At 43.8% G+C, this 13,707-nt stretch overlaps 1 protein-coding gene across 1 annotated transcript in view; it reads right to left on the bottom strand.

Annotated features, from left to right (window-relative positions):
• Window positions 1–13,707, bottom strand: part of LOC148376640 (receptor-type tyrosine-protein phosphatase mu) — a 366,093-nt gene that overhangs the window by 70,498 nt on the left and 281,888 nt on the right. The window contains exons 20-21 of the mRNA XM_088349733.1: window positions 7,913–8,103; window positions 881–968 (exon numbers count right to left, since the gene is read on the bottom strand). Coding sequence (XP_088205859.1) covers window positions 881–968; window positions 7,913–8,103 — 279 coding nt within the window. The remainder of the gene's footprint in view (window positions 1–880; window positions 969–7,912; window positions 8,104–13,707) is intronic.

Genomic DNA, 13,707 nt, shown 5'->3' with positions numbered 1-13,707 from the left:
AAACTAACATAAAATGCGACCAGGGTTGGGTAGGGTTACTTTAACTGGATTACTTTCAATGACTTTTAGATTACTCCAATACCAAATATGCTAATAAAAGACAAAAGAAACTAAATATGAATAAAATGATGACTCACAACCCGTGGTAAGCTTTCTCTCCTGGCTTTGATCTCTTTGATCTCCGGCAAAACTAACATAAAATGCGACAGAAACAAAATGAAAATAAATCCAAACAACTTGCCGACATCATTTTTGCCCCTCCATGTATTCAGTTACTCCCCTAGCCTGCACAAAATTTAGTAATTTCATTCATATTTAGTTTCTTTTGTCTTTTCTTAGCATATTTGGTATTGGAGTAATCCAAAAGTCATTGAAAGTAATCCAGTTAAAGTAACCCTACCCAACCCTGAATATTACACACTGTTTCTTGACATAAAATGTTCGTATCTACCGTTTTATAAAAGTCGAATGGTCGTAAGTAGGGGAGCGTCTGTACTTGTATAATGACAATAAAGGTATTTAATTAAATTCAAATATTCCCATAATGCCCTCTACTATCATAACTCTGTCTTCAATAACTTGGAGTTATTTCTTTGGTGACTTTGCCAACACGTCGTGGATTTCATGCTTGAAAACGCTCCTCGAATCGACGGCTACAAGAACCCCGATTTAATAACAACCATATTGTGCTGGTACCTTCGCCATAGCAAGCGGGAAGATAAATACGTAACCGTGGAGCAGAAAGGTCAAAGCTGCTTCGGCTTTGCTGATAATAAAACTCTTTTGCTTCCCGTATCGTATCGCAAATGTGGCCGCGATAAATCAACCGGCGAAGGAAAGGGGGAAGAAAAAAATGGCCGTGGAGTGGCGCAGTACGCACATGCAATAATGTTCCCGTATCGGTTCTTCATGCGGTTCTCGTCCTTCTTGGCGGAGTCCCACGGCGCCGACTGTCCCTCGAAGAAGCGCTGCGAACAAAGATAGGGAGGAGGGAGGTGAAACGTGGCAGCGTTGCAAGCACCTACAAAAATATTCTTCATATGTGACCTGATCTACCGATATGAGTCACCGTGAGGCAAATATCAAATTCGGGTTTTTGGTATCAATGAGTAAAGAGCTTTATAATGATAGCATAGTCTGTCATGATGACTGATTAGTTTCACCAATGCCCGCTCGTTTGGCTTTCCGATTGGTTCCCCGTCCTACTTGAGCTCCGTCCTTTCACTCGCCTCTTGTCAGTCCGTCAGCAAACCTGTTTCTACAAGGCAAGCACTTTGACTCCCACTTCCGTCAATCCTGCTTTTTGCACCCGTTTTTCCACCCTTCCGCTCCTAATCTTCCTGTTTTTTGACCCTGACCACGTTTACGTTCCTGTCCCGGCTATCGACCTGTTTATTCTATCCTCGACACCGCCATCTCCCGCTCCGGAAGATCCAGTTTCGTATTCGGAACACAATCCGATTGTGTGAGCAGCTTGCTTCCCGTGTCCAGCAAGCAACGGAGCGCGCGCCCTGCTTTCTTCTTTCTATCAATAAACTCGTGGTTAACGTTATGCATTTGGGTCCTGATTAAGTTCTGGTCGTGACAGAGTCAAAGATTTTTGATGAACTATTCTAAAGTTATGGCTATTTGATTGACAGCCTTCCATTCACCTTTTTCTGATCAAAAACCTGAAAAATATCCTTTAAAGTGTTCTTTGTTTTTTTTTTTGGTGTGATGTCATTCAAATATTTTTACAATTAAAGGGATAGTCTAGTTTTTAACTTTTATCTTACCAAATAAATTTGTACAATTACACAAAACATAACATAATTGTTAGCAAATATTTACTGAAATACACATGAGAAGACCTTTAATTTTTATATTCTAATACCGAAAAAAATGAGTTTTAATCCCGGTTTTTGCGTACTTTCCATATTTATGTGGATGATAAAACTAAAGAAAAGTGTTTTCGAATGTCGTACTTTTCGAATGTCGTACTTTTCAAAGTAGCGAAACATGAAAAAAAAATGTTTTGCATCATCTTCCCCGTTTTATCTGTTATCGGCCTGTCGCTAAAAATAGAAAGGTTGCGACTTGTGACTCATTTCGGCAGAGCGGGTGACATCTTGCTGAAAACAATGCAAGGAAGCTTGACGGTCAGAGGAAAATGAAAGTGTATACGGTATTGCTCGTTGCAGTTAATCTGTTGTATTCATTTTGTGAAGTAGGACCCTTACATATATACAGTAAGGAAAATAAGTATTTGAACACCCTGCTATTTTGCTATTTCTCCCATTTGGAAAACATGAAAGGGTCTGAAAATTTAATTGTACGTGCATTTCCACTGTGGGAGAGATAAACTAAAAAGAAAAATCCAGAAATCACAATGCGTGATTTTTTAACAATTTATTTGTGTGATACAGCTGCAAATAAGTATTTGAACACCTGTGTATCATCTACAATTCTGACCCTAAAAGAGCTAGCTGTACAAAGTCACCAAACAATCAGTAAGATTTTAACTTGTAACATGGCAAAGACCAAAGAGTTGTCCAAAGACACCAGAGACAAAATTGTACACCTTCACAAAGCCGGAAAGGGCTACGGAGCAATTGCCAGGCAGCTTGGTGAAAAAAGGTCCACTGTTGGAGCAATCGTGAGAAAATGGAAGAAGCTAAACATGACGGTCAATCTCAACTGGAGTGGAGCCCCATGCAAGATATCACCTCGTGGGGAGTCATGGGAAAAAGTTTTCTGGTCAGATGAGACCAAAATACAACTTTTTGCTCATAATTATCCTAAGTGGGTTTGGAGGAAGAAGAATGAAGAGTACAATCCGAAGAACACCATCCCTACTGAGAAGAATGGGGATGGTAGCATCATGCTCTGGGGTTGATTTTCTGCATATAGGACAGGACGAGTGCACTGCATTAAAGAGAGGATGACTGGGCGGTGTATTGTGAGATTTTGGGGACCAACCTCCTTCCCTCAGTCAGAGCATTGAAGATGGGTCGTGGCTGGGTCGTCCAACACGACGACCCGGAGCACACAGCCAGGAAAACCAAGGAGTGGCTCTGTAAGAAGCATATCAAGGTTCTAGTATGGCCCAGCCAGTCTCCAGACCTGAACCCAATCAAAAATCTTTGGAGGGAGCTCAAACTCCGTGTTTATCAGCAACAGCCCGGAAACCTTACTGATCTAGAGAAGATCTGTGTGGAGGAGTGGGCCAAGATCCCTACTGCAGTGTGTGCAAACCTGGTGAAAGACTCCAGGAAACGTTTGACTTCTGTAACAGCAAACAAAGGCTACTGTACCAAATATTAACATTTATTTTCTCAGGTGTTCAAATACTTATTTGCAGCTATACCACACTAATAAATCGTTCAAAAATCATGCCTCGTGATTTCTGGATTTTTCTTTTTAGTTTATCTCTCTCACAGTGGACATGCACCTACGATGAAAATTTCACACCCCTCCATGATTTCTAAGTGGAAGAAAAAGCAAACTAGTAGGGTGTTGAAATACTTATTTTCTTCACTGTACATATATAAAATAAAACAGTTTGCTTGCGTGCACTACTACGCACTCACAGTGGATGTCACAATTGTATCCATCCATATACAGTGTGAATCTATTGCTCGGACATGCGTTTCGGACACTACTTGGTTAATTTTGGTTTGCTCGCAATCGGCATTTATCAGGGGGTATTTGATTGAGTGATTCGTTCGGATTCCTCCAATCAGCGCCTGGGGAACAGAAGTCAGTTCTCTGATTGGTTTAAATGTAAAGGCGCTTGTGAGACTTATTGATCCGTGGAACTTCTTAATAGAAAAAAAATAGCATGAAGTTTGAACAAAAATCACAGTTATTGGTAGGACTATCGCTTATCAGTAACTGTAAGAGAAAATTGTTATTATGTGTAATAAAACAATCGCATATTCCTTGGTTTTCATGCCAAAGGATACATGCACTTGAGGAAGCGTTTGCTAAAAAAAAAATCAGGGACGCTTGGGTAGAGGGGGAAAAGTTTCCAGAGTTTTGAGCACTATAAGAAAAGAATTGTTTTTCAGTTTTTCAACAAGCTTCATGGATTCAGTTCACTCAAGGGAGATTCCACTATAAGGGCTCAATACTTATTAAAAATTGATATTCGTGCAAGCTTGCGTATTCTTGTGGAAAGAGATTTAGGGAACTCGGTAACAACCCCTGGCAGGTTGGGAAAAAATATTTTGGTCAAAGATATATATCCATACCATGTCATAATTTGCTCCTGACCAGGAAGTTTTCGGTTTGGCCATTGGCGTGGCGAAAAGCATGACAGTTAAAAAAACAAAAACGTGTCATTCGTTACTGTAATCCCTCGTTTATCGCGGTTGATGAGGACCAGATCCTGTTGCAATACACGGAAATCCGTAGCCTCACCCCACTGCTGGCCCCTGCTTAAAGCAATTGTCCACTGGGGACAATGGTCCGTGGCCACATGAGTGCTGTTTATTTGAGGCAGAAAGTACGAAAAAGAACAGAAAACACATACTTTTCTGGCACCCACTCTCAGCAATAGAAGACCCGGGATAAGTGGGCCATAACTGCATGCCTCACAACAAAAGGGCTGTCTTCTGGTCCCTTATCATCAACTGGGGATAATGGATCGCGGCCAAACGGGTGCTTTTAATTTAAGTCAATAAGAATAGAAGCAATGACATAAATTTGGTATTTTGTCCCCTATTCTCAGCAATAGCTAACCCGGGATAGTAAATCGGGGCCAAAAACTGTGCATTTCGTTTTAAGTGGGCTGACAAAAAAATGCCTTTTGTCTGGCTCGCGCTTGCAGCAATAATCATGATATTTTCTCGCCCACTTGAAGCAAAAGACAATCAGGATAATGGATCGAGGCCACAACCGTGCATTTAGTCTTGAGTGGGCCAGTCAGGCACGCCGACCAACGAAAGTGGCTCCCGAGGGTCCCCACTTACAGCAATATGGAATTAGGGATAATGGATTATGTCTCCCCAAGTGCAGTTTGTTTTAGGTTGAAATGATGGCAAAAAAGAGCCACCAGCTTAACGAAGGTGCTTTTTGCAGGTGGCGGCTCACAGCAATATGCAGTTGGGGATAATAGATCGCGGCCACACGGGTGCAGTTCACTTTTTGTGGACAGCAGAGAGAAAATAGATGCAAGCGCAGTGTAGCAAGGGATTACAGTACATCAATCAAAAGCGTGAAGAGGGTGAAGGTGACAGCGCGGTGGGTCACTTGCTGTGGTAAATGCCCTTTAGGTTGCACCAATGACGGTTAATGTCCCATTTTACACGGCTTTGAAACAAAACAAGAGAGAAACGACAAAAATGGCGGTCTTACCTCGTTGATCTGATCCAAAGTTAGTGCACAAGAAAGCGCATGGGTCAGAGAGAGATATAGGACAACATTAAGTCAACAGAACTGATTCGGTCATCAGTAGAGAAGGACGAAAAGGGCATTGACCTGAGGACGTGGTGTCGCATGGTGGTGGGGTCCACATGCAAGGAATGGATTAGGGTTGTGTCTTGTGCATTGAAATGGGAATAAGTTGCAGAGGTGGGTAGTAACTAGTTGCATTTTGGAGGACGACCGATCATCAAGCGGGCCGGATTAGCGACGCGGATATTTGGGAGTTGGACAATGATCTGCATTTCTATAGCGCTTTTCAAGTCAATGACTTCCCAAAGCGCTTTACAGTGTGCTTCACATTTCCCAATAGCAGCCTTGTCTTGCAGCCATGTAAGACGCTAACCTGCTTATTGGGGGTATTAGGGGTTCAGTGTCTTACCCAAGGACACTTCGACATGTAACACGGACAAGCCGGGATTCGAACTGGGATCCCTTGATTCCAAGACGAGCGCTCTACCTCCTGAGCTACTGCCGCCCCAAAACGGTATAGGTGTGCGAGGGGCTTTAGTTAGGTCGAAATTCTAACGTATATATTTTAAAAAGTTTGCTTTGTTATTGTATTGTTCCCAGCGCAGGGATGCTGCTGGATATGTGAATTCCCCTGCGGGGATGAATAAAGTATCTATCTATCTATCTGAAACCCGAGCCCTTATTAAACCTTGAAAACACAGCATCAAAATTCAAGCATTTTCAAGGATTTCAAGCACCCGTCCGAACCCTGTCAGTAAAAAACACAGAATTGTTTTTTGTTTCATTTCTTACAATATCAGCCCGAACACAACTGCTAAAGTCCGCCATGTCTCGAGTGTCCTGTTTGGTGTCGATTTGTCCAAAAATTGGTTGATTTATGACAGGGAGGGCGACATATGGGGACGGGGTGTGATGGGAAGAAGGCAGCATTTTGACACAAAACAGTAAGCGGAGAAAAACAGACAACAAAAGAGCCACTAAATGCGGAGAGAGATGGGAGGAACATTAACAATTTATTCGAAAAGTGCAACTGGGAACAAGCAGGCGGAAAAACAACGCAGATGAAGAGAGGCGCGCACAACACTAAGGAGGCGGCAGCACATGTCCGGACACACACTAGTTTTTTCAAATAGGTTGCTTTTTTTTTTTTTGGTTCATATTTTTTTGTTTACATCCAAGGAAAACAACTGTCCCAAAATGTGGATTCTTTTTTTCTACATTTACTTTTACATTTGTCGATAACGTAATTGTCTCTATCAAAGGTACCTGTACTGTACTTCCCAAATTCATTTAATACGTGGACTGAGCAATTAGGGAAAAAACACTGGACCGTGTGTACAGTGTACAGTAACATCTAGTTGGATCCGGCCATCTCTGTCTGTCCCTCACCCCCTCATACACCCCCCTGCGGAGGAAAACAAAGCCTATGCAACAAGGACAGTACAAACATCTTCTTAGTTCCTTTATCTCTTTGTTTTCTTTATCCTCACTGTAAAATGTGGACCTGGAGTGCCACGTCCAATTTTGTTGTCACACTATATCTCTTGTTGTAACAATGACAATAAAGGTATTTTCTATTCTATTCTATTCTATTCTGAACTTTTTCTAGATGAGAGCTACTTTTTTGTTATTAATTAGCGCAATGGGCACATCGTTTGGTATTACTATGTTGTTACTATGTTACTACTAGGTTAATTATTAGAGGTAGGCTTGAAAAGACGAGAAGGATTTTACATTTTAAGTCTACAGAATAGTTCAAAATATAAAACAAATATTATTCCTGCAGTCCAAATTATTTAAATAAGATGATTTCACTTCACAACTGCTATTAAGGCTGGCAACTAGTTCAGGGTGTCCCCTGCCCACTGCCCAATGATTGCTGGGATGGGCTCCAGCCCCCCGCGACCCTACTGAGGATAAGCGGTACGGCTAATGAGATGAGATGAGAAAAACATAGTGCCAGAAAACATCCATAAATTATTCATTAGTAAAGAGGGAAATTATAATTTAAGGGGCTGTAGTAAATTCATAATCCCAAAGGTGAGAACCACCAGGAAAAGTGTGTCTGTGTGCGGAGTCAAACTTTGGAACAATTTACAAGACGAGATCGATGTCAAACTATTCACGTGTTCGAATTTAAATACAAAAAAAAAACCATTCCTGGCGGAATAGAGATGAAGAAAATGGGGTATGAGTGATACGAGAGATTGGAAATACTGCGTTTACAACTATAGTTAACTTTGTTGTTATTGTTATATCATAACTGTTATTATTAATATTATCACTATTGTTATTATCATTGGTGTATTTAATAGGGAAGATGAAGGGTTAGGTAATATAAGCATTTGCTTTTTACTACCCATTTTCGAACATATTATGTAATGTTATTTTGTTGTTGAGGTATTGTTTTTGTTCTGTTTATATTTAGATGTTCGAATAAAGTTTTCATTCATTCATTGTTTTTGTGGGACTTTTCAAAAACCCCAGTGCTTATGCGGACATGTACGCCGGCTTCCGGACAACGAATGAGGCCTACCTCGTACTCCTCCTTGAATCCGTACCCTTCGGCGCACTTCATTTGCGTGATGTGCTGCAGCAGGTCGGCGACGCGAATAGCAGGATGCAATTGTCCGCTCTGGTAGGGCACGTCTGCCGTTTCGCGTTTCCTCAGCGAGTGCGACTGCACCAAACTGCTGGTGTCGCTGCCCATGTTCTGGCTCTCGTCTGCTGCACAGCGAAAAAGACCCGGAAAGACCCGGAAGTCAGCGTCAATGCGGGGACGGAACAGGAACGGGGCGACCGGGTGGACGCTGATGCTGGGAAGCGGTAAACGCTGCTTCGCAGATGGCCCGCTTATCTGGTTTAGTGCCCAGCATGAGGTCACCGGGCCCCCGGATTGGCTGACAACTCTCCCAAAAAAACGAGTAATCTGTTTGTGATGGATGGTCACAACAACACATCGCTATTAAGTAAGAGGATGAGTCATGTGGTGGGACGGTTCTGGTCCATCTGTCTCGGAACCTGTTACCAACCTGATTCAGCCGTATGGTTCTTCGGCTAGCACGATTCGAAAACTTCGAAAAGAGCGTTTAAAACGAAAAAAAAATATTTAGTACGATTGACGGAAATAAACATCAATCCTACCCTTTTCCATTTTACCCAGGATGTACTCAACTTTTTCAAAGTTGAGAGGTACTTCTTACTGATCAGTGAGAAGAGCTACCAGTTTGATACGTAGTTCTGAAATAATACTCATGTTATTACTATGTGTGAATAAGCCTTTCCTCACAAGGTTATTCTGCTCCTTTCCATAATTATAATTTTATTTTTATTACTATTTAGTGTATTTTTTTGTATTTTAACCATTGTGTGTGTCTGTGATTAACGTGTTTTGGGGTGTTGGGTGGGCATAAGGGAGATCATTTTACTTTCTTATGTCATGGTTGCCATGGTGCCCAATTGGCCCCGCTTGTGCGTGTCACGGTTGGCATGGTGCCCAATTGGCTGCGCCCGTGTGTGTCAGGCTTGTTGTGGTGCTCAACTGGCCCCGCCCGTGAGTGTCACGGTTGCCGTGGTGCCCAATTGGCCGCACCCCTGTGTGTTATGGTTGCCATGGTGCCCAATTGGCCCTGCTCGTGAGTGTCACCGTTGCCATGGTGCCCAATTGGCCCCACCCATTTGTGTCACGGTTGCCGTGGTGCCCAATCGACCCCGCCCATGTGTGTCGCAGTTGCCATGGTGCCCAACTGTCAGTACTGTCAGAACCAGAACAGATACAGGACCCAATCGCGTGACGTTCTCACATAAGCTTTTATTTTACAGGAAATGGGGAGTCATGCACGTTAGAAAGTCGGTCTGGCGAGGAAAGACCGGAAGCCACGGACCGATTCCAATTGCCCGAGTTGATATCGGACAGATGGGGTTGATACCGGACAGGAAGTGACATACAGGATAGATAACGGATCAGGATATCGAAAATTAATAGGACAAACTAGACGGGAACAAAAACTGGAGAAAATAATAAAACGGACAAAAACTGACGGAAACTAAACTGGGACCCGGAATTAAACAGGACAATAAACGGGAACAATAACGGACTGGAGATATCACAGGAAAACAGGACCAGGTCAGAACCCACGTCTTGTGGGGCATAAATTCGTTTGACGGGCTGACAAATATAAACAGAAAGTCAATCTCTCAATGAGCCGCAGCTGGCACCACACGGGCGGGGCCAATTGGGCACCATGGCAACCGTGACACAGACGGGCCGGGCCAATTGGGCACCATAGCAACCATGACACACACGAAGGGGCCAATTGGGTACCATGGCAACTATGACACACACGGGCGGGGCCAATTGGGCACCACGGCAACCATGATATCTTATTGTACAGACTGTTAACACTTCAAAGCTTTATTCTTTCTCCAAGAGATGACGAGGTGCCTTTGTAATTGTCGGGACCGAGAGGAACATCGTTTAGCTGACGTCCGCGATCGTCATGACTACCCGAATCATCTGCGTGTCACGGTTGCCATGGCGCCCAATCGGCCCCCCCCGCCGTGTGGCGCCAGCTTCTGTCACGGTTGCCAGGGCGCCCAATTGGCCCCGCCCGTGGACACCAGCTTAAACTTGTTGACAGATCGCTCCTTGTCACAACTTAAACGCTGTCCTGAGAGTCGCTTTTTGTCAAAGCGTCACACCCTGTGAATTGGTTTTTCCTGTGTTTTTGCTCCTGTTTTGCTCTCGCAACGATCTGTTTGATTTTGACCATTTCCGCCTTCCGAGCAATCTACTCCCCGCGACAAACAATCTCCGGATCGAGCGTGCGCTCCTTTCTCTTCTCCCCAATAAACTGTGAGTCACGTTACGCGAGTGGGTTCTGCTTCCTGTTTCCTGTCCTGGTCCTGACGCAGCGGGAACATCGAGGGGCTGAAAAGTTCTTGCAAAGTTCATGCAGTTCAACCAGTGTTCCTGCAATAAGATGTTAATTTGCTGGCAAAATGCCCTTGTGTTTATGGAAAGCATTTTTTAGATATCGGAGGTTATCACAAATATATGTATACAAAAAAGCGCCCGAAGTGAAAGTTCTGCTTGAAATACACCCGATTTTGGAGTATTTTCACATAACTTAGCAATGTTCAATTGTTGTTTACTACACAATGGTAAACCAGCAAATGTGAGGCACAGATGTAGTTGGCGGGGGTGGGGTGGGCATCGTACACCCAGATACATGGAGGAAGGGGATGTAGTGGAGTGAGAGGGGGCGGAGTTTGGATTTTTTAAAATTTTATTTTGTGGGCAAAGCATCACACAAACAAATTTGAGTACAACCTAAAGAACCTGATTTTTCCAATCACAGAAAAAAAACAAAAAACACAAAGAGCCCGGGAGGGAGGCGGGGATGGAGCTGCAGCCGTGAAGCCCTGGGATCATGCTAATGCTAATGCTACAAAATGGCGGGCGTGGGATGAAGCGGGAAGGGAGTGAAATGCTAAGACGAGTCATGCAAGTGATGTCACAAAAAAAACGTCGGAAGCGTTCGCTCGCTGTCCGACGGAACCGCGCCCCCCCGAGACCCTGGCCCACCCGGGGGCCCGCCGTAGGACAACTTACCATTAATAGGCACTTTTTAGATAGCAGGTACAGAAGAAGTGAGGGATGTGGAAAGAAAGAGAGGAGGGAAAGAAAGAGAGAGAGAAAGAAAGAAGGGGGATAAGCAACAATACAGCATAAGGAACCTGATACAGTTTTTGAGCTCTACGCTATGTGCGGAACAGCTTCGGCCCAATCAGGGTGGGAGGGGGGGTGGGAGTGGGCGGGGCATGAGTGATGAAGGGATGCGCACGAAAAAAAAAAGGAATGGAAAATAAAAAGGAGCGGAGGAAATCGTGGGTTGAAGAAGAAAAAGAACGTTTCGAAGTTTAGACTGCTAGCATTGTGAAATGAAGTGGACATTTGAAGGGACATCACAAATACTTCATTCTTCTTCTATGCAAAAAATAGCCGCGTCTTCTTCGGTGCGGAAAGTTTTTATGACGGGGCCAAAATTCTTGGCCTAAAATTGGTGTTTAAAAAAAAAATTGTTTCCATGTTACTATTGTATAAAAAGACTCTTTATACTCGAGTGCAGTGGTGTCAAGCATGCGGCCCGCGGGCCGGATCACGTCCGCTAAGGGATTGAATCCGGCCCGCAAGACAATGCTGAGGGAAGCGCAAGAGAAAAATGAGCTGCAGGTTGAAAAATGTCCACTTGATGTTACCGGAGCCAGGTGCCTCTCACAAACGCTGTGCTTGTATTTTTTTTCTCTCTCTCTCTTCCTTACTTTTTCGCTTACTCTCTATCTCTCTCTCTTTCACTCTCTGTCTCTCTTTCTTTAATCCTCTTTGTCTCTATCTCTCTGTCTCTTTTTACCTTCTTTTGCTCTCTTCCTTTTCTCTCTCTTGCTTTCCCTTTCTCTCTTTCTCACCTCCCTCTTTATCCCTTTCTATTTCTCTTTTCTCACTCTCTCTTCCTCACTTTTTTGCTCTCTCTCTATCCATCTCTCTTTCACTCTCTGTCTCTCTTTGATCCTCGTTGTCTCTATCTCTCTGTCTCTTTTTACCTTCTTTTGCTCTCTTTTCCTTTTCTCTCTCTTGCTTTGCCTTTCTCTCTTTCTCACCTCCCTCTTTATCCCTTAGTATATTTCTTTTCTCTCTCTCTCTTCCTCACTTTTTTGCTCTCTCTCTCTCTCTCTCTCTCTCTCTCTCTCTCTCTCTCTCTCTCTCTCTCTCTCTCTCTCTCTCTCTCTCTCTCTCTCTCTCTCTCTCTCTCTCTCTCTCTCTCTCTCTCTCTCTCTCTCTATCCATCTCTCTTTCACTCTCTGTCTCTCTTTGATCCTCGTTGTCTCTATCTCTCTGTCTCTTTTTACCTTCTTTTGCTCTCTTTTCCTTTTCTCTCTCTTGCTTTGCCTTTCTCTCTTTCTCACCTCCCTCTTTATCCCTTAGTATATTTCTTTTCTCTCTCTCTCTCTCTCTCTCTCTCTCTCTCTCTCTCTCTCTCTCTCTCTCTCTCTCTCTCTCTCTCTCTCTCTCTCTCTCTCTCTCTCTCTCTCTCTCTCTCTCTCTCTCTCTCTCTCTCTCTCTCTCTCTCTCCATTTTCCACGTCTCTTGTTTCAGACTGATCGTGGTGCGTCTGTGATGAGTATATTTTGAAATGATCAGCATATCTTGAATCCCAGAATTTTAAGATTTCCAATGATATGTGCCGAGACGTATTTGATGTTCAATATGTGTCACGGTTGCCCATTGCCCTCACTTGGACCCGCCCCTTTGGCGCCAGCTGCCTGATTAGCTTCCCTCCTATTTAAACTCAGTGCTCTCAATGCCTCCTTGTCAGTCCATCAACAAACCTCTGCACTTGCAAGACTTGTGTTTTGACTCTGTCCGGTATCCTGCTCGTATATCCAGTATCCTTTATCGATCATGTCTGTCTCATCCTGTCCGGTATCTTGCTCCGTCTCCGGTATCGATCCCGTCTGTCTCCCCCTGTCTGGTATCTTGCTCCAGTCTCCAGTATCCGATATCGATCTCGTCTGTCTCCTCCTGCCCAGTATCTTGCTCCAGTCTCCAGTATCCGATATCGATCCCGCCTGCCTCGTCCTCTCCAGTATCTTGCTCCAATCTCCAGTATCCTATATCGATCCCACCCCTTCTCATCTTGTTCGGTATCTTGCTCCAGTCTCCGGTATCGATCCCGTCTGTCCCGTCCGGTATCTACCCGTGTGTCCTGTATCGATCCCATCTCTTCTGTCCAGCCTCAATCTCTTCTGCCTCTGACTTCCCTGTCTCGCCGCATCCCTGGCGTTTGTGTTCACGCGCATGAGTGCCCCATTCCCTTAAAATAAAGCTTGTTACGCGTCTGGGTCCTTGTTTGTTTGGGTTCTGACACTGTGTTTTGTGTACTGTTACCCAGTTCTAAATCTATAGCACCCTGGTCATCCTGGAAGGGGGATTACTACTTGGAACCAAGGTTTCTTATTTTCCTTGTGCTGGGTTTTGAGTTTTCCCTTGCCCGCATGTTGGTTTAAGATCAGGGGATGGTGTCATTGTAATCCTGTGCAGTCCTTTGAGAACTCTTGTGATTAAGGGCTATGCAAATAAATAACACTTGACCTAAAGTCCCTCTAAGATTCATTTCACTCCGATTCATACATCGAATTCTTGTCCTTTGTTTTAAATTACACTTCCTAATTATTGTCCATATTTAATCGAGTGCGACTTTCTTCAGAGGTACTAACACTTTTGGAAAACAAGTCAAAAAAAAAAAAAAAGAAACCCCTTTTCAAATCCTA

This window comes from Urocampus carinirostris, chromosome 1 (assembly GCF_059441175.1).
Source record: "Urocampus carinirostris isolate Australia breed hairy pipefish chromosome 1, RoL_Ucar_1.0, whole genome shotgun sequence".
In the NCBI taxonomy this organism is placed as follows: domain Eukaryota; kingdom Metazoa; phylum Chordata; class Actinopteri; order Syngnathiformes; family Syngnathidae; genus Urocampus; species Urocampus carinirostris.
This window is presented reverse-complemented; position numbering and strand designations above follow the sequence as displayed.